Genomic DNA, 21,914 nt, shown 5'->3' with positions numbered 1-21,914 from the left:
TGACCACAGACTAAAAATGTGTTGCCTTTATGTTCTCTAGTACTTGCAGGTCTACAATATTCCCTTTTCATCTTTCTTTGTTATAAATTTTTCGGTTGCTTTCTTGTTTTATATGACGTGCTTACTTTTCTTATATACCTTTGTCTTCACTTATGTTCCACTGTTGTTATAGTTGACAACTTGCTGTTGCACTCATAAGAATATGTAATTGCAGAGCACAGACATGTCGGGTCTAATAATTTTAATCTACTCAGTAGTCGGAGCCACACTATTTTCACTTTGGTAATTATCTTTTTCTTTTTCAATGTGAATAACTTACATATGCACGCTTGATATCTTTGGTAGAAGTTCTAAATTTGCCTTATATGGCATGTTGCATAACTATTCCGAGAAATTTGTTTACTGCTGAGTTTCTCACCGTTGCATGATCTCATTTTTTTTCGTTTGTGTACCAATTAATTAAAATCTCAAATAGATTTCTATATTTGGGCATGAAATATAACTTTGAACTCTCTCCTTTATTGATTAACTAGTTAAACTCGTATATCCACTATTTTGGTTTCTTCTCTCTTTTCATTTAGAGTTTGCCAAACAAGTCTTCTTTCTCAAGACTTTTTAAGATAGATTTATTGCATATATTATTGCACTTGCAAACTTGTATACCAAAAAAAAGTGTAATTGAGAATATGCCTTACTGTCTGAATAAACAGGAGGTTAGAATTATGTAGAAGTCAGTAGAACAATATCCATCTTCAGGAGCCTACTAGGTCTCCCTGTTGGAGCTTACATGCATGCTTTTAACAGCAATAATCGGTTATTTATGACCATAGCATACACTGATGTTTGTGTTTTCCTTCATTTTTTTTCTTTATGTGGTATTCCTTCTGTCTGTTTTGGTAAGATAAGAAAGCTCCAATATGGAGACCTAATTAACCAGATAACGGTGCAATAATGATGATAACCCTATCATAGTTTTGCGATCAGCCATGTGATTCGCAGCCTGATTCCCTTCCCATTAGCATGAGAAGAGTCTGATTTTCAGAACATGTTCTTCAGGATTAGACAGTTATTCCATGAAATAAGTTACATGAGGAAGTATGACCAGGTACCAGGATCAATCTCTATTCATAGTTTACCTTAGTCTTGTTGACCAGCTGGAACCTTTGGAATCAAGACTATAACTGCAGTTAGTCTTGCTTTGTACCAGATCACATGATTTAAAATTTATAATATTGGATAATAACATGATTGCAAGAATGCTGGGTGAGATTTATCCCATCTATCTGGGTTCAGCTTATGCCTCTAGATGTATATGACTACATCTGATATAGCTGCTATTACTACCCTGCATCCTTGATGCTGAACTTTTAATTTGTTCGTCCTCTGCAGGATAAATTAAGGTCAAAAAAAGAAAAATAATAAGGAGATTTGAGGAGTGGTGGATGGAGTAGAAGATTGTGTTTATGAGCTATAGTTAAACTCCCCAATATTAATTAAAATAAAAGAGTAGCTGCCTATACGAGAACTCGTGCTGGCCTGTGTTTAGTTGGTTGTGCGTTGGGGAAGTCTTGGACTCTTGGGTACTTAAGCAGTGCCAGGGAGCCCAATTATTAACTTTTTGCTCGATTTTTTTTGATGGATCCTGGGTCGGTCTGCCTAGGGATTTCTAATATCCTAGATAACCTTATGGTAGTGGTGACTATCATACAGTTACTAGCTTCGAGTTAGAAAACAACTAATATGACTAAACTTGGACACTTGGAAGAATGCTGCTTTTATTATGAGATACTACATAAACTAATAAATACTGACATCTAGCAAAGTGAAAATCCGTCTATCTTCTCTCGAGTATCCCAGCTATTCTCTGTTGAAGGAGTTATGTAGCCTCAGTTTACAACCCTTGATGTCTCATCAAAAAATGCATGTTACAAACACCTTGTCATGTTTTACCTAGTAAAACTTTTGAGGTCCAATAGTTTTGTTTGCTTTACAGTCAATCATGCATAACTGCTATTTCATCTTGATATTTTTCCTTTTATTGCAATGAAAATTAGGAAGCATGAATACTTCAAATATCATGACATGATACAGATGCACTAAGTGGACAGGGATATATGACATGATGCAGATACACTAATATGACATCTTAAAAATGTAAGTTGTGATATGGCTAGGATACATGAGCCAATATGTGCATTTTATGCATACGTATATGCATAACTACATAGTTACACATATGTGCATATATATGCTTGTGAAAATGCATTTATAAAGGGTAGTAGGCTATCACAATAACATAGACCATACTTAATATCATACCATCAACTTGTACAAGCTCGTCATTTAGTCATCATTCAAATCCATAACCCTAATCTATACTTCATATTTTTATATGAGCATCAGACTCCTTGACTATTAAAAGATTAATATTTTAAAAAAGAAAGAAAACACCCTTCCCCTCATTTTTGAAGATTTCTGGGAAGTATCTTGAGTGTACTTGGAAGTTTGTGGGGTGTCTTTTTTTTTTTTTTTAATGTTGAATAATAAGATACTCAACACAAGTACTCGACATGTATCCAAGAAGTGCACGATGAGTATCAATATCCATTGCGTATCTCATACATACATGAAATGTGATTTGAAGTACCCATGCTTCATATTTTGTATTTGAGATACTTCCCTGATAACTCCAAAAATGAGGGGAAGGACTTTGGTTTCTTTTTTCATGTTAATCTTTTGACAATGAATGGTCAATTTTGGACAATATGATATTAATATTGATATTTAAAGTATAAATTTGGTTTTATAGGTTTGAATGATGACCAAGTGATGAGCATATAAAAGTTGATATTATTATGAATATGGGTTACATTATTTTGGTGGCCTACTATATTTTGTAGATTCCTCTTTAGTTGCATACATATGTTTGTATATCCGTCTGCATGTCTATGCATATATCTATGTATAGACTGCATATATATTTATTAATGTATCTGAACTGTATCATATCCTACTTTATCAAGATTTGCTGTATTGGTGTATCTGTATCCTATTTTCAGAGCGTGCTTCCTAGAATGCAAATTACTGTTCCTTTTCATTAATTGTAATATTTTGCTACTATACAGTGTTCTGTTGCATGATATTTTTTTCAAATGTTTAATACAAGCCTACAAGGGCACTACTCTGTTTATTATTATTATTGATGAAATGTATGTGGAGAACTGCTTGCATCTTGATATCATAGTTCAAAATAAATATTGACATGTATATGTTGGGAAGTTTGAAAAATTGAAGGTTATGTCACAGATATCTTTGATACATCTTGATTATGCAATTCTGTAAGGAGTTTTTATCATATGAAAGTGGTCTATGTAGACTAATTGTTTGAATGATATGCCTGCAGACTGTTGAGAGCAGTCCTTCTGGTGATAGTGGAGGGGAAGATGTGAGATTGTCTCAATTGGTAAATTTTTTCATGAGAATTTTTCTAATATTCATTTGTGCTGCTGTCTTTTTGATTTGACACTTCAATTTCTTGCTCTTTTTGAATGCTTTGATTGCTTAATTTTTGTTTTTCCTTTGCAGAACTTGATTGATCTTGCTGGTTCAGAAAGTTCGAAGGCAGAAACAACTGGATTGCGACGTAAAGAAGGTTCATATATAAACAAAAGTCTACTTACTCTTGGGACTGTAAGCTACCACTTCCCATAAGTGGCTCCAATAACTTCATATTCCTTCAATTGAAAACCTTACCTCATTTTACTGTATTTAGATGCCCTTATTATGATGATGTTCAATTGTTACTTCCGTCTTAAGATTACTTTATGCCTTGAAGTTTCTAATGGCTTGTATTGGTAATTTTTTCAAGCATTGTACTTACTTCCTCGATCTGTTATTTCATTTATATCGCTGAACTTACTCTGTTTCTTAATTGCTATAATTTATTTTTATCTTGCTATCAGTATTTATCTGGTTGCTCTCACCAACACATTATTACCTTGTATCTCCTTTCTTATTATTTAATGCACCTTCCATAATGGACTATCCAATCTATTTGTTTGTTAAATATAGTTTTGAATATATCAAAAGGTAAACATGAGGATCTACCACCTATTGGAAACATAACTGTTAACTCTTTCTTCCAGCTGTTTATGATAGGTTACCTATAGGGTTAGCTTTTGTTTTTTTTGATTTTTGGTTTTTTTTCCTCATTCATTATTTTTATGAATTTAGAGATTTTAAAATATTGAGAATCTCAATTGCTAAAAACATTTTTTGGTTCACGTACAGCAAGCTAATGGACAAATCAACTTACCTGTTCTTTTTTATGCATTCAGTTTGCTGTTTGGTCCACTGAATTATTTGATATGGTCATTCATGAGTTATCTTCTATTTATCCTTCCTAGAAAGTATCTTCTTGTAATTTTAGCTACCTCTTAACCTCTCTAGTAAAGTCTGCTTGCAATTGGCTATTCAGTCTTCTTTGTTATTGAGCTTTCTAAAGTAATGCATTCATCCTTAAAGGTGATTTCTAAACTGACGGATGGTAAAGCTACACATATTCCCTATAGAGATTCAAAACTCACTCGTTTGCTGCAGTCCTCTCTTAGTGGACATGGACGGATCTCTGTAAGTTATCTTCCATGCAGCAAAACTACTGCTTTTGTTTTTTAAGCTATACAGGGTTTGGAAGATCTTGCTTTCTCTTCCTTTTTTCCTTAGACTAACCAGATGCAACTTCCTACATGTCTTTTTCTATCCTGCGTATATATTAATTTGTAAATTTTTTCTCCGTATTGTTGGCAGCTTATCTGCACGGTAACACCTGCTTCTAGCAATAGTGAAGAGACGCACAACACATTAAAGTTTGCACATCGAAGCAAACATGTGGAAATCAAAGCTTCTCAAAATAAGGTGATGGTATTATTATTTATATGCTATTTTTTATTGATATCCATTACAAGAGCAATCTGATCAGGACTTTATGTTAATGTTCATCCAATCTATCACATGATTAACTGATTAGTACATAATTTTAGATAATGGATGAGAAGTCCCTCATAAAGAAATATCAAAGAGAGATTTCCTATTTAAAGCAAGAGTTGCAGCAATTAAAACGTGGCATCATGGAGAAACCATACCTGCTTGATGCTAATCAAGAAGATCTTGTTAATCTGAAACTTCAGGTTAGTGCCTTTGTATACGGAAGTCAAACATATTTGGTACATTACTGATACTTCCAATTTATTGCTAGAGATCTTTCTGATGTCACGAATTGAAAACACTTTCATATCATTCTGTATTTTTTTGGTACTTCTTAGTATCATGGCATGATCATGCTTTAGAAGTTATGCTCTTTTTTTTAGGATTTGATCTTGAACGCTTGTACAGTAACAAATATTGATATTTAATTATTTAACATGTCTGGTTTATGTAGCTCCTTTGCTTAATGCTAATGACTCACCTAATTTTGATAAAGAACGTTTTTTTCTGTATAAATGCATATGTATAATGCACGGTGCTTTTAATCTTTTGAACCCTCTAATATTTGTTTAGTTCTGCTTAGACTGGCTGATGATAAACAAACAGATTTTTTTTTTAACTTTTAAGACTAATTTGAAAAAGTTCTTATCTTTCAAATTCTTTGTGCCTTTTCTATACTTTACCATATCTTTCAGAGTCTATGGAAGTAACCTGCTTAGTACGACATAAATGTCTGGTTTCACAGGGGAGCAGCACAATCTAGTGCAATGAAACAAAGAAGAGTACTGACCTTGGGATGTGATGTTAAGCATGATCACTTTAGACTTAAAATTTTGGAAGTTGAAGAATATATATATAGGGGCCAACGATGACATAATTTACCATGGAAAAGCAAACGAGTGAGAAAGAGATAATAAGGTGGAGAGAAAGAATGGGAGGAAGGACCTAGTAGATAAGGGGAGGCAAATCAGACGCCGCAGCTCGTGAATCCGAGGCTTGAGTTTGTCGATTGGGGCCGGAGTAATCAGCAAGGGCCCCCATGGCATTATCGGTAGAAGATGCCGGGTGGGGGGTGGGGGTGGTGTTGGTTAGGAGGAAGGTGAGGTGGGGGAATCGGGAGAGAGAGCACGATGGCTAGGATTTTGAAGAGAGGAGAGAGGGAGAGAGAGAGAGAGATTGATTGTATGCCGGGAGGGGGAGAGGTCGGGCTTTTACAAAAGGGCCTAGCTCAGCCCGGCAAATTGGGTTAGAACTATTCGAAACTTGTTAGAACTATCCGAAACTTGTTAGAACCGATCAGTTCAGCCTGGTTTGGACCGGTTCTAACCCTATTTATTTTTGGATGGCTGAATCATTTTTTGTTCCTTGCTGGTTTAGTTTTGTATATGCCCTGAACCGCCTAGTTCAGGATGGTTTGACAGACTTTCGTAGTTAGTAACGCAGAGTCATCAAAATCATTTAACAATGAATGGCAACTAGGGGAAAAAGAGTTCAATGAAATAGTTTAATGGCCTCAGATCGCATGTTAGTACGTTAAGTAGCTCGTTAACTTCCTCATGAAATTTTATATATAACAACATCATTGACATCCAAGTGCTTGGTGGATTGAAGATTCAGCATTTGTTTTTCTTGATTTTTCCTACATCATTCTATAACGTAGGAAATGTGAGAAGAAAGGGGAAAGTGATACCCTTTTGGATTTATATCAGACAAGAACTTGTAATTGTTTTTACTATATTTTCTTCTGTGCATTACATATTATGAAATTTCTGTTTTCTTTAGATCTTATGGGGGTGAAATTCACTCGCTATTTGCCAATGGGTCACCGAACATCTTATATGCCCCACAAATCTCGTTCTTAGAAGCTGATTCATTTTGAACCACAAGCAACTTATTGTGATAAGACAAATCTTTTCTTCTTTCAAAAATACTCGGGACTAACATATCTTTTTGAAACTGGAAAGCTGGAAGCTGGCCAAGTTAAGTTGCAGTCAAGATTGGAAGAGGAGGAGGAAGCAAAAGCAGCCCTAATGGGTCGGATTCAGCGGTTGACAAAACTAATATTGGTGTCCACGAAGAATACTATATCTTCAAACATTTCAGAAAAGGTTGGGCATAGACGGAGGCACTCTTTTGGGGAAGACGAGGTTGCTATTCTTACCAATTATCTTTTACTGTTCTAGGAGCGTTCTTGTTTCTGTCCTTAATTTTAGTCTAAATAGGGTTTTTGAGTTCAGCATTATGATGACATCAAGTAGATTTGACATGGGACTAGATTTGTTGTTATGGATTATAAAATACTTTGCTTGAACTGATGGAACAAGCTTAGTAAAATTGTTGGCTCCTAATTAAGTGATCTGCAAATTGAACCTCACCTACTTCATTCTTCCTAACTGAACCTATCTGTTATTGTTTCGGATTTAATTGGGTCATAAACAGATAAAGTCTGATATGGATTCAAGTTTCCCTTTCCATTTGGGATTCAAGTTTCCCTTTCCATTTGGTCGTTTAATCACTGTACATGAACCAAATTCATCTTCTTTTGATACATCAATTGTTTCTCCAATGTTAAGAAAATATTGCAATTTCCTCTCATCAAATTCTTATATATTACTATTTTTCGCTGTGATTGCAGCTTGTTTACTTGCCTGATAGGAAGCGGGAATACATTGTTGATGATGATGTGGTCAGTCTTGATTCAGATATTTCAGTGGAGGGAAAACCTGATGCCAGTAGCCTAGATGAGACTATAAGGTTTGATAAAAGGAATCGGAGGCGGGGAATGCTTGGGTGGCTCAAATTAAGGGTGTGTCTCGACTGCCTTTTTCCCTGGTGTAGAAAACTTTTCTCTTCCAGTTTATTTCTTGTTAGTATAATACATGTTGCAGCTGTTCTATATTCTGTAAAATGTTTGTGATATGGCTTGACTGCAAACTATATGGTGCAATCATTTGGCAAATATCAGAAATATAGCATTTCCACAAATGATGGCGAGTTTATTGCTGAATCATGATATATGACAGAATTTGTGCTCTAAGCATATGTAATTTGATTTCGTAATATGAAGACAAAAAGTCATCATATATGCAGCCTTGCTATATTTGGAATATTTAGTGGCAATTGTAGAGGTTTGTTATGACTTTCTTGACTAAAATTTACTTGATAAATAAAAGTCTAGAAAACATTGGGAATAAACATACATGCACAAAATTCTAGCTACTTTATAAGATCATGTAAATATGCTAAGCTAACTCTAGACACTAGTGCAAAACTAAAAATTAATTTCTAGTGGTTAACAAAGTTGAAATGATATAGGTATCAATATTGTGTCGGATATGGTAGTACCTTGGTTGAAACGAATTGAACCTGATTTTTTTTTCACTTTAGTCCCCAATTTCATGATTACCTATACAAGCTGCATGATGCCTTTATTGCTTTAGTCTTTTGATACCTTGATACAATGATTGGGACTGTGGGAGTCAGTGGAGTAGAAGCTAATTCCATCTAATATATGCATGCTTTACTCTACTATGTATGGATTGTACACACTACCTATGCTTATTTTCCATGTTGTGAGGCCGTCATATAATGCACGGAAGTTAGCCTGTTGCTTCTACTAGTGAAGATATGCAGCTGAAAGTTTTCCAGCTCTTCTTCTCTGGAACATGCTGATCATTTTTCCATATCTTGTTTTATGGACTCAAGGAGCCCAATTTTATAAATTTAATGCTCTCATCCTAGTTCGAAGAGCAGGTTAAGGCCTTATCTTTAGCTCCGTGTTCTCTCAAAAGTGATTAAGGCATTCTTTATAATCTCATATCACTCCTTTCTTCTATTGTGCCCACCTTGATCTGTCAAGAGCCTCTCCTAGAGTGCTATTACGTCAAATTGCCTGATACAATTCCAGATGTTAGACATGAATCTGATTTAACTCCATTTTGAATCATGCTGAAAGGTAACATCTGGAACCAACTCAACTTGTAGATAACCTAATCTTTCATCTCCATAGTATCAGTGATTCTAAAATTAGTTCATCTTGTCATGGCCCTTTTGAGATGTATAATCAAAATTTTGTCATATTGTTTCTGACATTGATATCAGCTATGAAGTGACTATTGTGTCCTATGGAGTCATGATATTTCATATTGTAAGACTTGATTCTTGCTGACCTGCTGAAAGCTAGTGCACTTGGCTATTATATATCTACATGAATGAAGCACACCAGATATTTGAGATTAGTTCCTTTTCATGCAGAAACCAGAGCAACTTTCTGGACTGTCTCCCAGAGCAGGGAGTGAGAGCTCTGCCAGTGGGTCACCATCCTGCTCGCAGTCATCACAACAGAAACAATTGTTATTTGACCTGAAGGATGGACAAAGAAAATCTGTTAGTAGAAAAGGGGATGATCCTTCTTCATTCATTGATTCCTTTCCAGAAAAAACACAAGCAGGTGATTTGTTTAGTGCAACAGTAAAAGGGCGACGGCTTCCACCGGTGAGACAACATTCTTGAAACTGAGTTTCTATAACTGATATTTAGGTTAATGGACGATATTCATGACTAAATATTTGGTTTTAATTCTGGTTGCTTGATTTCAATTATCCATTGCTTACATTTCAACTCTGTGTGTGTGTGTGTGTGTGTGTGTGTGTGTGTGTGTGTGTGTATGTGTTGTGTGGTTGTATGTTTGTTTGTGCGCGTGTGCACGTGAGTTCAGACATGCGTATGCACTTGCATATGTTTATGCTTATGTGTTTGCATATATAATATGTAAACAAAATCTCTCTAGTAGTCGCACCATATTTTATCACTATTGTGAAATAAATTAGCTACCTATAGTTGATTTATGCGCACTTAGTGTAAAAAATTATGGGCAGGTGGGTGGCCAGGCTGCCACTTGTGATCTAGGCAGGGCCAAAGCGGTTAAAAAGTAACAGTCTTTAAAAAATAAATTGAGGAAAAAAAAATCTGAAGAAGAGGTATTCTCTGAAAATGGAATATAAAATGTCGAATAAGTTGTTATAAGTCAAAGGGAAGTACTACTAACTTGACAATATTCAATATTAATTTATAAATTGATCCCCTCAATATCCAAACAGGAATCAATTTTACAACATATTATATTATATCCTTGCATGTGTTTATGCTTTTGCCAAGTCATGGAAGTGATCTATAATTGGAATAAAAAGTTGGACCAAGATTTTAAGTCCCGGAGGGATAGGGGGCGTCCCGGCTGTCCCATCCCATTCCTGTAAGAAAACAGGACCAGGACTCCGAAACCCATCTATGCGGGAAAGAAGAAGAAAAAAGGAAAAGTGAAAGGAAAGAAGAAGAAAGGGGAAAGAAAGGAAGGGAGAACAAAAAGAATGAAAGGAAGGGAGAAAGAAAGGAAAGAGAGAATGAGAAAAGGAAAGAAAGAAATAAGTGAAGGAAGGGATAATAAAAAGAAAGAAGAAGCAAAGGAAAGAAAGGACGGTAAGGAAAATGGGAGGAGAAAAAGAAGAAAGGAAAGAAAGAAGAAAAAGAAAGAATGAAAAGGAAAGGAAAGGAAAGAAGGGGGGAGAGATGGAGGGTACCTACAGGACACTCAATCGGGACTGTTGCCGGGACAAGGCTGGATAATGGGGCATCCCATTCCATGTAAAAACTGGGACACCACTATCCTACGGGTTTTGAAAGCTTGGGTTGGACTGCTTAATGGACTGATGATATTAAAAAATATAAAATTTGATTGTTTTGCATTCCGAAGCCTCCAGGGCATGCTATGATCGGCTTGTCTTCTAAAGTGCAAGATTAAGTGGGAGGACCCTCAAAAATGGTTAGCCACTTAGTGTCCACCCCCACCCCAGTCCCCTTTTTGTTAGATGAGGCACACAGGTGGAATTCTACTATGACTGAGGGTCTAGTAGGAGACCAAGAAGTTAAATAGCACCTGGCCTCCTTGGGAAACGATTTATTCAAGAAATAGTCATCCAAATTGAGAAACAGAGGGATTTTATCTGATCAGCTTAGGTGATGAGCGTTTTAAAAGTTTATTTTAGTTAGAATAGCTATCCTTCTTATGTTTCTTTTTTCACTGTAAAAAGTTGGAGTTTGGCAAGTATTAAAGCTCCTACCTTTTGGGATTTTAAAACCTTCTGTCAAAAAGTGCAGAATAAGGATGAGGGCTGAAACTCTGAAAAGAGGTCTATTTGCTTCTAATCCAGTGATTTCTAAAGAATTATAGCATTGTTAAAAATCTTTACTTTTGAGAAAGAAAACTATTAGTGACATCCCAAGGGTTGCTTAAGTTGGTGTCCTGGTGGGACTCTATTATCGGGTTAAGTTAGGGGTTGTTTAGACCCATATTGTTTGCACTTACAATTGTTTGATGTCAAAAATCTTAAAAAAAAAATTCAACGTTGTGGTCTTTCTTTCTTTTATAAAGCTAGACAATCACATATTCTGAAAATGATGTTCAAGAGCCTGGAAAGGAAATCGTGGAAATCTGAAATTTGTTTCCCTAATTTCATTTTCTTAATCAAATTTTGGATCATTTCGCATCGAACTGCTTTAGATAGTTTTGGAAAATCAGTTTTTTGCATGTTTCTTTTTTTTGGTGATGTATCTGTAAATGAAATATCTTAGTAATATGAGGTTACTATAGACCCTCAAAATTTGAAATCAGCAAGACTAAAATATTACTGCCAGCTACGTCTATAAAGATGTCATTGACTTGTACAATCATAAAAAATGCATTCTTATTTCTTCCATTTTTTTGGCAATTTTTATTGAAATTTGTTGATTTGACTGCTATATTTAATTTTTCATTTTAGCCTGCTTCACATGTCTGCCATTTGAGGTGTTTTGTGTTAAAAATTTACATTGTACATGGTGTTGCCTTCACCTCTCATATTGGTTAGAATTAATTGAATATTAATATTAATATTAATCTCAACAATCTGCCTTCTAATATCTTACTGAATACTGCACATTATCCCTAATCTCCAGACCATTTTAAAGTAAAATACAACATGAATCAGAAGCTTTTTTCTTGAAAAAAATCATATCCGAGCTTAGTCATTCCATGAAATGCACAATTATAGACATGTCAAATTGTAAATAATCCAGGTTTAACAATGTCAAACAACATATTTATTAGAATGTATAAATTTAACCAGTGATATGAAGAATTGGTTGCAATATTACTTTTTTCTATTTTTTGAATCAAAAACCCGAATATTTTGCATAATGTCAAATAGTAAATATGAAGAAACATTTTTTTGCATATTGATACTTTCCCAACCTTTTTTGGGGTCTTCAAAAAACAAAACAAAAAAAAAAAAAAACTGGTTAAATCCACAAGTTTAAGAAAGATGATCAGTAAAAGTATTTGCTCTCAACATCACACCCAAAATACAATGAGAGTGAACAAAACATAAGGATATATCTACCAACTGATCAAGCGCACAGCGGCGACATCCCAAAAAAAAAAAATTTTGCCCTGCTCATTTGCATAGTTGCCCTAGGACATGTATTATAACTTATAAGTCAAAATTTTGTATTTATCAGCTGCAAAAATGGCTATAGTATATCACCCACAGTTGACTTAAAGTTTTATTTAACTGTCTTGCAGACTGGAACTACTATCCTCGATCAAATGGATCTTCTTCGCGAGCAGGTGAAAATGTTGGCAGGGGAAGTAGCATTATGTACAAGCTCTCTTAAAAGACTGTCAGAGCAAGCAGCTAGCGACCCTGAAGATTTGCAAATTCAGGCATGTGAACTACGTGAAACTTTTATCTGAATATGTAGACATGAATGTACTGAACATGCCCTATCTTATCTGTTCGGGCAGCTTCATGAAACCTTTTTCTCGGGTTTTGCTAGATATTGAGAAGACTTCCTGTGATTGATTATATGAAGCTTTTCCTTGTGTTTTTGTAGGAGCAAATGCAAAAGCTGAAGGATGAAATCAATGAAAAGAAGCTACAAATGCGTGTGCTTGAGCAACGGATGGCTGGATCTTTTGAAGTGACCCAGCAGTCATCAAACAGCATTGAAATGTCTCAGGTATCCTGTACAAACTTGTCCGGAAGGCCTTCAGAACTGCTATATATTAGAGCTTTCACAGCTCAATTAAGAATCAAAGGAAGAAGTCACAGGGAATAATGACCAGTTGCAATCTGACAGATACTATAATTTAGAACTTGCTAACACTACGCTCGTGCTTGCATTTTTGGTATCTTCCTGCTTTTATATTTGCAACTGTCCTTAACTATAGTATTTCATCTATGTTAGACATGTCTTCATGTTCCTCTACCTTTCTAAATTGTTGACTGGCTATCACTTTTGGGTGAAATGACTTCCCTTGCTTCTGGCTACTGCTGTCGATTATTGATGATCTTTTAATCTTGATGTCTAATGCATAACTTTTACCTTTGTGTAGACGCTCTCAAAACTAACAAGTGAATTAAGTGAGAAGACATTCGATCTTGAGGTACGTGCAAATTCTGCCTTCTAGTAAATGCATTGTTTTTTCTTTACATTCATTGCTGATATTCATTTCACTTTTTATGGGTTTGTTTTTAAAAGATCATGTCTGCAGATAATAGAATTCTTCAAGAGCAGCTACAGGTGAAGGTGAGATTGGATAATGGCATTACAGATTTTGTTTCTTTTCAGGGTTAAGATGCCTCATTCTTACAAGCTTGATCAACTTTATGCAGATATCTGAAATTGCTGAACTTCAGGATGCCATTTCAATGCTAAGACAGCAACTCAGTTCTTTATCAGACAAAGGTTACAGAAGAGAGAATAGTGCGATTAGTGCATCTTTGGTTGAATCGTCTAAAGAAAATGGTGAACTGGTCAGTGGAACTAACTCATCCAAAGAAACTTGTTTTGATGAAAATACTTCATCAAGTACCACAGGCTTGTCTCATGTGTTTTCTAATGAGGTACATGAGGAAAGTAATAAAGAGTCATCCCTAAAGACCCAAGTTCTCATGCAGGTAATCTTCTTTGTACTTTTGTAAACAATCTTTGCTAAAAATTCCCTATTCCACTGTTTAACTGACGATGTCTTTCCCTGATTCTCAAGAAATTTGCATATGACAATGATAACGGGACATTTTCCATATTTCTTGTGATTTAGGCTGTTGAGATTGAGAATCTGAAACAAGAAAAGGTGAGGTTAACTGAAGAAAAGGATGGACTTGAAATTCATAGCCAAAAGCTGGCTGAGGAAGCTTTGTATGCCAAGGAATTGGCTGCAGCAGCTGCTGTTGAGCTTAGAAATTTGGCTGAAGAAGTTACCAAGCTTTCTTACCAAAATGCAAAATTGACTGGTGACTTAGCTGCAGCAAAGGACATGACATTTGGCAGATCTAATGGCCAGAGGTACAATCAATGTGATGGGAAGCAAGATCATGCCAATGTGCACTTGAAGAAGTTGGAGGATGGGAACTTGATTGAGGAGTTAAAGAAGGAGCTTGCTGTGAAATGCCAGAGAGAAGCTTCTTTGGAGGTTGCATTATCTGAAAAGGATCAAAGAGAGGCCGAGCTACAAAAAAGAATTGATGAGGCTAAACGACGTGAAAATGACTTAGAAAATGAGCTTGCAAACATGTGGGTGCTTGTTGCAAAAATTAAGAAAAATGGCATTTCTGATGAATCCTTATCTAAAGGGTTGAATGAATATGAGTTTCCATCAAAAAGAAATGGTTTTCTTCCATCTAACGGTAATAACGCTATAAGGTTTATGGGGGAAAATTTTTCGGACAACATAGCTACAGATGCCATTAGTAGCTTGGAAGAAGCAAGAACTGCTTATGAATATGAAAAAAGACGCTGCAAGGAATTGGAACACGTTATTTCCAGACTGAAGGTACACTAAATTATCCTGCTTGCAACAATTTTTTTCCCCTCTATTCTCATTAGTTTGACTAATAACTGTAGTAGGATCTTGCCTTATTAGTTAGATCCTGGAGTAATCTTTTGTATGGATTAACACAATGCAATACATGGCTGGATGGTGTATATACTAAACAATGAAATAGTGTGCCACAGTATCCTCACAATTATTTGTTTGCACGGGAGCAAGTTGAGCTGAATGTTACCTATGTTTGTATCAGGGTGAAGACCTTACTGGCCTAGATTCCAAAGCTCTTGAAGAACAGCAGAATTTTCATGTTGAAGCACTAGCAAAAATATGCCAAGAAAAGGTAATGTTTTCTTGGTGTGCATTACTAGCATCCTGATATTGATTTTAAAAATTGAACTGTTTATGTGGAATGTTACTATTGTCCTTCAGCATTGCTGCAACTTCAAAGTTTATCATCTATTTGTGTTTTATTATCCTTCTAGAATGTATACTGACTTTTTGAGATTTCATATCTTTATGTATTGAGAGGTAATCTTACGAGCATTTTTTTCTTTTGTTTTTTTTCTTCTTTTCAATAGAGATCTTCAGTCCTTGTTTCAACTAATGAATCTTTGAATTTTGATTTGCAGTTAACAAACCGGGCTTAGTAGTAAGCGAAGTTCCATGGTGTTGATTCTTTTGTTAGTCTCCCGGAGGTTTGTGTCTATATTGAATTTATTCTTTGATTTATTCCATGCATATGAAGTATGGGTGTTAAACTTTATATGTATGAGCATTTGGACATTTAGGAAAAAAATGAATAGTAAAAAATGAACCAAAAATTGTGATTGATCATTAAATTCATATTGAGAATTCTGCTGATTTCATGTGCATTGTGACATTCATATTGTAATGCTAAATGGTATTATCACTGCTATATTTCTGATGTATAGTCTCAGAGAAAAGAGATATAAACAAACTGAGAGCACTAGAACTGCCTTTTGTTTAATGTTTTAAAGAAAATCCAAGCAGAAGTCCTAGATTCTGGATAACATTTTCTTGTTTGTTTGGACACAATTTGTGCCAAATTATGTCAAGTGTTGAATCAACATTGTTTCAAAAATTGGTCCATGTTACCTCCTGGCCATCCTGCATAGGGCCTTAGTGACCTTGATATGGGACTGAACTACATGGCGGTCATATGGGTGGTCACATAGGCTTTGGAGAGGATTTGGAGGCCGGAGTCCTCGGCATTTCCATGCTCTAGTTCCTTTTGTTGACCCCCCCTTCCTTGCTGCTCCTCCCGTAATCAAGTTCAGGTTCTCTTTTTCCTTTTTCACTTGGTTAAGTAAAAGGGATGTCTTTAATCAATAATACTGTTACAAGCATATCAATGATTTACATCTTCAAGAGGAATTTTGGACCTATTCATCTCTAGTGGGTCATGCCTACTATATGAACTGAGGGGCAGTACTTGTGCCAAACAGTCTTCCCAGTCAAAAAGGGGCTTTTCAGTTGGATATAATCTGGATAAGTGAATATATGAGGAACAGTCTTGTCTTGCTATCAGTAACCTAAATTTTTTGTGCCTCGGTGCTAGAAGTCTTAAAATTGAAGATTCTGACAGGAGGCTGGCTGAAGACTTTACTCCTGTTTCAATTGTGTTTTCCGTGCCATGATTATCATTTATCCTACTTTGTTGTCATCAAGATTCAAACCAACTGGAGTGTTTTATCCTTTTAACGGGTAGGTATTTGCTTCAAATTTGATTTTCAAACTAATTTCAGGAAATAGAACAACCAATTGTTTTGGACCCCAAAGTTCCTATGCTTGATTTGTTTACCTCTACTGTTTTCCCATGAGGGGTTCCTATCAGCCAGGAGCTCAGGAAGAATGGAGTTGGCTGCAGAACTCTGGGTATTAACTACTTATAGTGAGACCTCTGACTCAAATCTTGCAGAGTTTTTCCAAGGAAATTGTGAGTAAAAGTTGATTTAGCGTATGCACACCTCAAGGATGATGTAAAATGTTTGATTAGTAAGTCTAAAAACTGCAGGGGTCATCATTGATTGATTCCAGTCTATTAGCAACATGTTCAACTTTCCAGGTTCCTGTCAATATCTTTTTATTCGGAGAACAGAGAGCATTCCATAGTGTGATGTAACCCTAAATATCTAGAGAGAAGCTTATTGTAGTTCCATGATCCACTAGCATCTTTGCATGTCACGTGTGTTAGAGCAATTCCTAGTAAAGCAGAATGATGTTTATCCATGTCTTATAGGATGTAATAGGTCAATGAAAGATAAATCTAGTCGAGCACAGAAGGCAAGACTTTAGAAGTAAATGGAATTTAACACGGCTATATGGGTTGTCCTATCTGACTGAAATAAACCTTCAGCTTAAGCAGATGGCTACTCGTTGAAGAATGGGCTGTTGGCATGAGCAATTTGCTGGTTTGATTATAATCTTGTAGTAGGTGGTTCCGCTCCACAAACACGATTGGTTGGCATTGAGGACGCTGTGCACCTTAGATCTTCCACTCTTGCCTTTTTTTCCCACCAGGAAAAAGTTAGATCCCAGGGGATCCCACAGTTTTCATTTCTACGCCTCAAAACATTAGGCAATGGTCAGCGGCTTAGCTCTTGCTCGTTCCTATTGTAGTGCTAATAATTGTATGGCGAAAATGCTATTAGATGGCTAGAAACCTTTTTTCTTGCCAAATTATCTCTACTCCTATCCTAGTTTAAGGATGTTCATGTCTTACCGTTATCCTATCCTAATAAATTCCTAGGTTGCCCACCTAGAGAAGTTCAAACCGTGTAAAAGTCTCATGAGATAGTTTGAAATTGTCTCAGATGCTTTTTTATATTATTACTGGACAGCCATAAGGTTTTCATATTTATGATGCATCTTTAGTTTTTTCGCTCTTGACTAATATCATATTTTTATGTGTCAAAATAACTACTGTTGCTGGACTGTTATCCCAACATTTTTCCTCCTGTTATGCACCTTTATTTTTGTGCTATTGAGCACCGTCCCTGTTTTTAATAAATATGAGGCAACTAACGGTAGTGGAATGCTTCTGCATGCTTGCTTGTAGTTATACTAGCATGACCTGTTGCAAACTCACTTCCTTCTCGAGTACACCCTACATGAACCTCCAGATTTTAATTGCCACAGGGAAACTAATGCGGAACATTTGTGTAGATGCGACCCCGCGTGTACAGTTTATGCGAAAAGAAACCATGTTGAATGTTTAGAAGAAAATGCAGAAGCATTTCCCACGTTGCCTGATTCAAGGAGCTTGCAGTATGATGACTGCGCTGCAACATGATCGTCATATTTCAACTGATTGACAATTTTGATGTATTTATTGTACTAACAAATGTTCGAGAGGTATCATTATAAATTTTGAATGTTTGTATCCACATATGTAAACATCGAGACAGACACAATGCAAGCTCCTGTCTTCATTTCATTTTCAGAGCCATTTTCCTTCTATCTAGGTCAAACTGTATCTGAATGGTAGTAAGCAGGACACTCCTCTGTTAGGATACCCATGCTGGCAAATTGAGGCTGGCAGAAGCCATCAATTCTATCTGCACTGTTTGAATAAAGAGAAGAAAAGAATTGCATTGTGAGAAATCCCTTCTTTTGCGCACTGCCATGTAAAAGGAAGCAAATTATCACACAAGGGAGTTTCCAGACTTAGGAACCCTGTCACAGTTTGCTTGGCCCCATCCAATCTGCCGCCTTTCATTGTCATAAATGACCACGAGGTCCTGCAAGGATATATCTGCAGCCATCCAGGAAGGGAACGGAAATCTCTAGTCAATCAACAAAAAAAGGAAAAGAAAAGAACAAAATGCCTGTTTGCCGGTGTTAGCAAATTTGAAGAATTTTACCTCCGATCACATTGAGATCATGAGGTAGACCAGCTTCCGTGCCATTGAGAATGCCCAAGCATGCATTGCCTTTCTTCTGCAATCAAAAAGCAACAAGGCATCCTGTCATTCGGCAATTTTCTTATCTGTACGGTGAAAAAGGTACGATAGCAGGGGATACCGAAACGATCAGATAATTCTCCGGAGGTATTTCCATCGTTGCTTTCCTCCCATTCCCAAAGCTTAGAACCAATGGCTTGAAATACTTCTTGACATCAAGTACAGACCTGAACGATCTCGGGCCTTTCCAGCACAAGGGTAGAGATTTGTCATCAGGTGCATCTTTCAGTGGCTGTCTAGATAGATCCTTTTTTATCTGTAAGAGAAGGAAACTTAGCTCTAAACAATCCATGCTATCTAAGCAAAGAGAGAAAATATATCCAATTTCGATTACCGCAGATATAAAATCTCGGTACGGTTGAAATCCGAAGTAGGTATAGGAGCTTCCGCTGTCCAATACCACCTGGAGCTTGGACCCCAAAGACTGGGTCCCCAAGAGGAGGCTTGCTGGCCCTGGCGAGTAATAATTGCTGATCCAAATCAAAAGCAAATTTAGTTAGCAATACAACGTTAGCATCATAAGCAACTACAGTTGAACCCAGATAGGGGCAGGAATCCGAGTAACCTGTCTCCAAATGGAATTTTGGGCGCCCAGGTTATCCCAGAGGGAGGGACTAGGCCATCCCCCAGGAAAAGATAGCCGCCTCCTCTGCTACTGAGACAGTGGCCCATTACATTGTGGATAACCCCCGAGTCACTCAGCTGGGATAGGATGCTGGCCTTCCCAAAGCCGAGCCCCAGCACACCGTCCGTCAGCATCCGCTCCTCCGGGTTCCTGAACAGCTGGTCATACCCGCACCTGCAACAAGGAACTCATTTCTTAGAAATCATTCCATGACTGCCGGCAAGCTGTTAAAATTTAAGCAGCCATTCTGTTTTCAGCTGTCCATGGCAGGCTCCGAAATGGCCTCTGTAACTCCTTCAATTCAGTCGGAATTCAACAGCGCTATGCCCGGGACACAGAAGCTGATGGCCCGGACACAAGCAAAAGGCAGCAGCAAAGCAGCCGAGTTTTTTTGGGATACAGGGAAAGAGCCGAGTTTTTTTGGCCGCGGCCATTGTATCTGCTACTGGAGTTATGGGGTTGGTTTCCAAAGGATAAACAGTTTCTCGCTGTTGTAACCGAGGGACAAGGGGTGTACCTGCGTGTAAAGTTTTCATATTGGAATAGCAATAAAGGCCGGGTGGCTATTTGGCTCCCTAATCATCATCATCATCATCATCATCAAAAAAAGAAAAAAAAAAACGGTGTAGAGAATACTCCCAAACCTTCAGATAACAATTCATAAATTTATTTATTAATTAATAATTAAATGCAGCCAAAAACAAAGCAACTCTAGAGAGGCCATAAACACAGCGATACTCTATGAGTGCTTCCTTTTCTTGAATAAAAACGCGAGCTCCTGATATTACTGTTAAAGCAAGAATGACAATGGGGGAGGTATTGGGTACCCGAAGGCGATGCGAGAACGGAGGGTAGAGCCGTTGATGAGGGGGAGGTCGAGGGCGTCAGCAACGAGGACTCCAATGGAGGAGCCGTGGTCGGCGTACTGTACTTCGTAGTCGCACTGCCCCGGGGACTCGCACTTGTGCTTCTGATGGATGGAGGCGTGAACCGCGTAGCAGAGCGCGTTCTCGCAGGGGACCAGGCTGCTCTTCGGCGGCTTGTACAGTGGGTGAGGCACCTGGAAAAGCCCAACGACACAAAAAGAATCATTTCAAACGTTCTTGAAACGATCGATAGAGATGTTTTTTCTTTTCGTTTTTTTAATTAATTGAGAGTTATCGAATTGTTCGGATGAAATATTTGTGATTACTTTGGAGCATCTTTGGCAGGGGGCGTCGCATTGGAGCCAGGTGATGTCGCTGCCGGTGTCGACGTCCATGTAATAGGGTTTCGGCGGATTCCCGATGTTCATCGTCGTGTAGTATGCCCTGCGAGATTCGGTCGAATCAGAGACCACGAGTCCGATTCCTCATCCCTAATTCAATAGTTCGAAGAAAAAAAAAAATCCCAAATCTTGAGCTTTTTAATACACTATCCAGCTTACCCATTGGGATAGACGTTGCCCCGGAGGCGGAAGACGGCGGAGGAGGGCGTCCGGCGGCCGGTGTCGACCGACGGCGGCGGAGCCGACGCCTTCGGCTTCTTCGGCAGGGTGGTCGTGGCTGCGGCGGAGCAGGACGGGATCGCGGCGAGGACGGCGGCCACGACGAGAAGAGCGACCAGAAGCGCCGCTCCTTTTCCTTCCATTCTCATCGGGCGCGGAAGAGAACAAAAGAAGAGCGAGAAGGAGGCGGCGCTCGGTGGGGTCCCGCCCTTCGCTGCCGAGGCCGGAGAGATCGAGAGAAGACGCAGACGAGCAACGACCTTTCTTGCAGCCCGGTACCGGTAGCCGGGGGGCCAGGCGGTATTTATACCCGACACTCGATTAATTCATCACTTAAACCCAGCCTAAATCCTCTTTTACTGCAGTTAAACTCATTTTATTACTAATTAGTCGCTTCTCTTTTGCGCAGGAATGAATCGGCGATTCCCGACCGTAGGATCGGTCAATCCGCGTACAAGAAGCGTGATGGGCGAGTAGGTGACGTGTAGCGAGGACAGGAGGTCGCTATAATTAGCTTGTGTTAGAAATGAAATTGCTTTGAGGAAAATGATAGGGTTAGCATTGGATGGGGGAAGGCATAAGAGTCTTTATTCCAAACTTTGGCCTATCTTTAGTTTATTCTAGGCTTTGCCATTAGACTAAAGTGCACATAAAGGCAAGGCAATCGCCTTGGTTCTGAGCTTTGGTTGGAAGGCGTTGTTATTTGTTAATATTCGTTGTCACAAACATGGGCTGCTTCCAAGAAGGTGTAAAAATTTAATGTTTATTGACTTGGACTACGGAAGTCGTGTGAGCTGCTGACAAGGAAACTACCCAATCGAACCTGGTTTGGATACTGTAGGCTGCTTGGCCTCCAAGTTTCCTCCGCTTCATTTTGTTCCATATGATATCGAAATAGGTCATCAGTTTGTCCCGTTGTTAATATTATTGTCGGACGTACAAAAAACTTTGCACAAACTAAGCTCTCATACA

The 21,914-nt window shown here is 37.7% G+C and overlaps 2 protein-coding genes across 3 annotated transcripts in view; one reads left to right on the top strand and one right to left on the bottom strand.

Moving 5' to 3' along the window:
- Window positions 1-18,311, top strand: part of LOC103701339 (kinesin-like protein KIN-7E, chloroplastic) — a 35,580-nt gene extending 17,269 nt beyond the window's left edge. The window contains exons 9-26 of one of the 2 annotated variants that reach the window (XM_008783366.4): window positions 215-282; window positions 3,404-3,463; window positions 3,586-3,690; window positions 4,525-4,629; window positions 4,807-4,914; window positions 5,040-5,186; window positions 6,948-7,130; window positions 7,619-7,789; window positions 9,238-9,477; window positions 12,599-12,739; window positions 12,910-13,035; window positions 13,412-13,462; window positions 13,558-13,605; window positions 13,692-13,976; window positions 14,120-14,851; window positions 15,099-15,188; window positions 15,478-15,543; window positions 18,035-18,311. In XM_008783366.4, coding sequence (XP_008781588.2) covers window positions 215-282; window positions 3,404-3,463; window positions 3,586-3,690; window positions 4,525-4,629; window positions 4,807-4,914; window positions 5,040-5,186; window positions 6,948-7,130; window positions 7,619-7,789; window positions 9,238-9,477; window positions 12,599-12,739; window positions 12,910-13,035; window positions 13,412-13,462; window positions 13,558-13,605; window positions 13,692-13,976; window positions 14,120-14,851; window positions 15,099-15,188; window positions 15,478-15,495 — 2,678 coding nt within the window. In that variant the 3' untranslated portion in view covers window positions 15,496-15,543; window positions 18,035-18,311. Of the gene's footprint in view, window positions 1-214; window positions 283-3,403; window positions 3,464-3,585; window positions 3,691-4,524; window positions 4,630-4,806; window positions 4,915-5,039; window positions 5,187-6,947; window positions 7,131-7,618; window positions 7,790-9,237; window positions 9,478-12,598; window positions 12,740-12,909; window positions 13,036-13,411; window positions 13,463-13,557; window positions 13,606-13,691; window positions 13,977-14,119; window positions 14,852-15,098; window positions 15,189-15,477; window positions 15,544-18,007 lie in introns of both variants that reach the window. The other variant, XM_026802331.2, reaches the window with a different exon arrangement.
- Window positions 18,187-21,314, bottom strand: LOC103701340 (aspartic proteinase Asp1-like). Its single transcript, XM_008783369.4, has 9 exons — window positions 20,883-21,314; window positions 20,649-20,766; window positions 20,284-20,516; window positions 19,397-19,630; window positions 19,166-19,301; window positions 18,893-19,087; window positions 18,733-18,808; window positions 18,536-18,623; window positions 18,187-18,431 (listed from the first exon to the last, which is right to left on the bottom strand). The coding sequence occupies exons 1-9, from the start codon at window positions 21,089-21,091 to the stop codon at window positions 18,335-18,337; spliced, it is 1,386 nt and encodes a 461-aa protein (XP_008781591.2). The 5' UTR covers window positions 21,092-21,314; the 3' UTR covers window positions 18,187-18,334.
- Window positions 21,315-21,914: the final 600 nt, after the last annotated feature.

Source organism: Phoenix dactylifera, chromosome 14, assembly GCF_009389715.1.
Source record: "Phoenix dactylifera cultivar Barhee BC4 chromosome 14, palm_55x_up_171113_PBpolish2nd_filt_p, whole genome shotgun sequence".
NCBI lineage: Eukaryota > Viridiplantae > Streptophyta > Magnoliopsida > Arecales > Arecaceae > Phoenix > Phoenix dactylifera.
The sequence above is the reverse complement of the archived record's forward strand: the minus strand, read 5'-3'. Positions and strand labels throughout refer to the sequence as shown.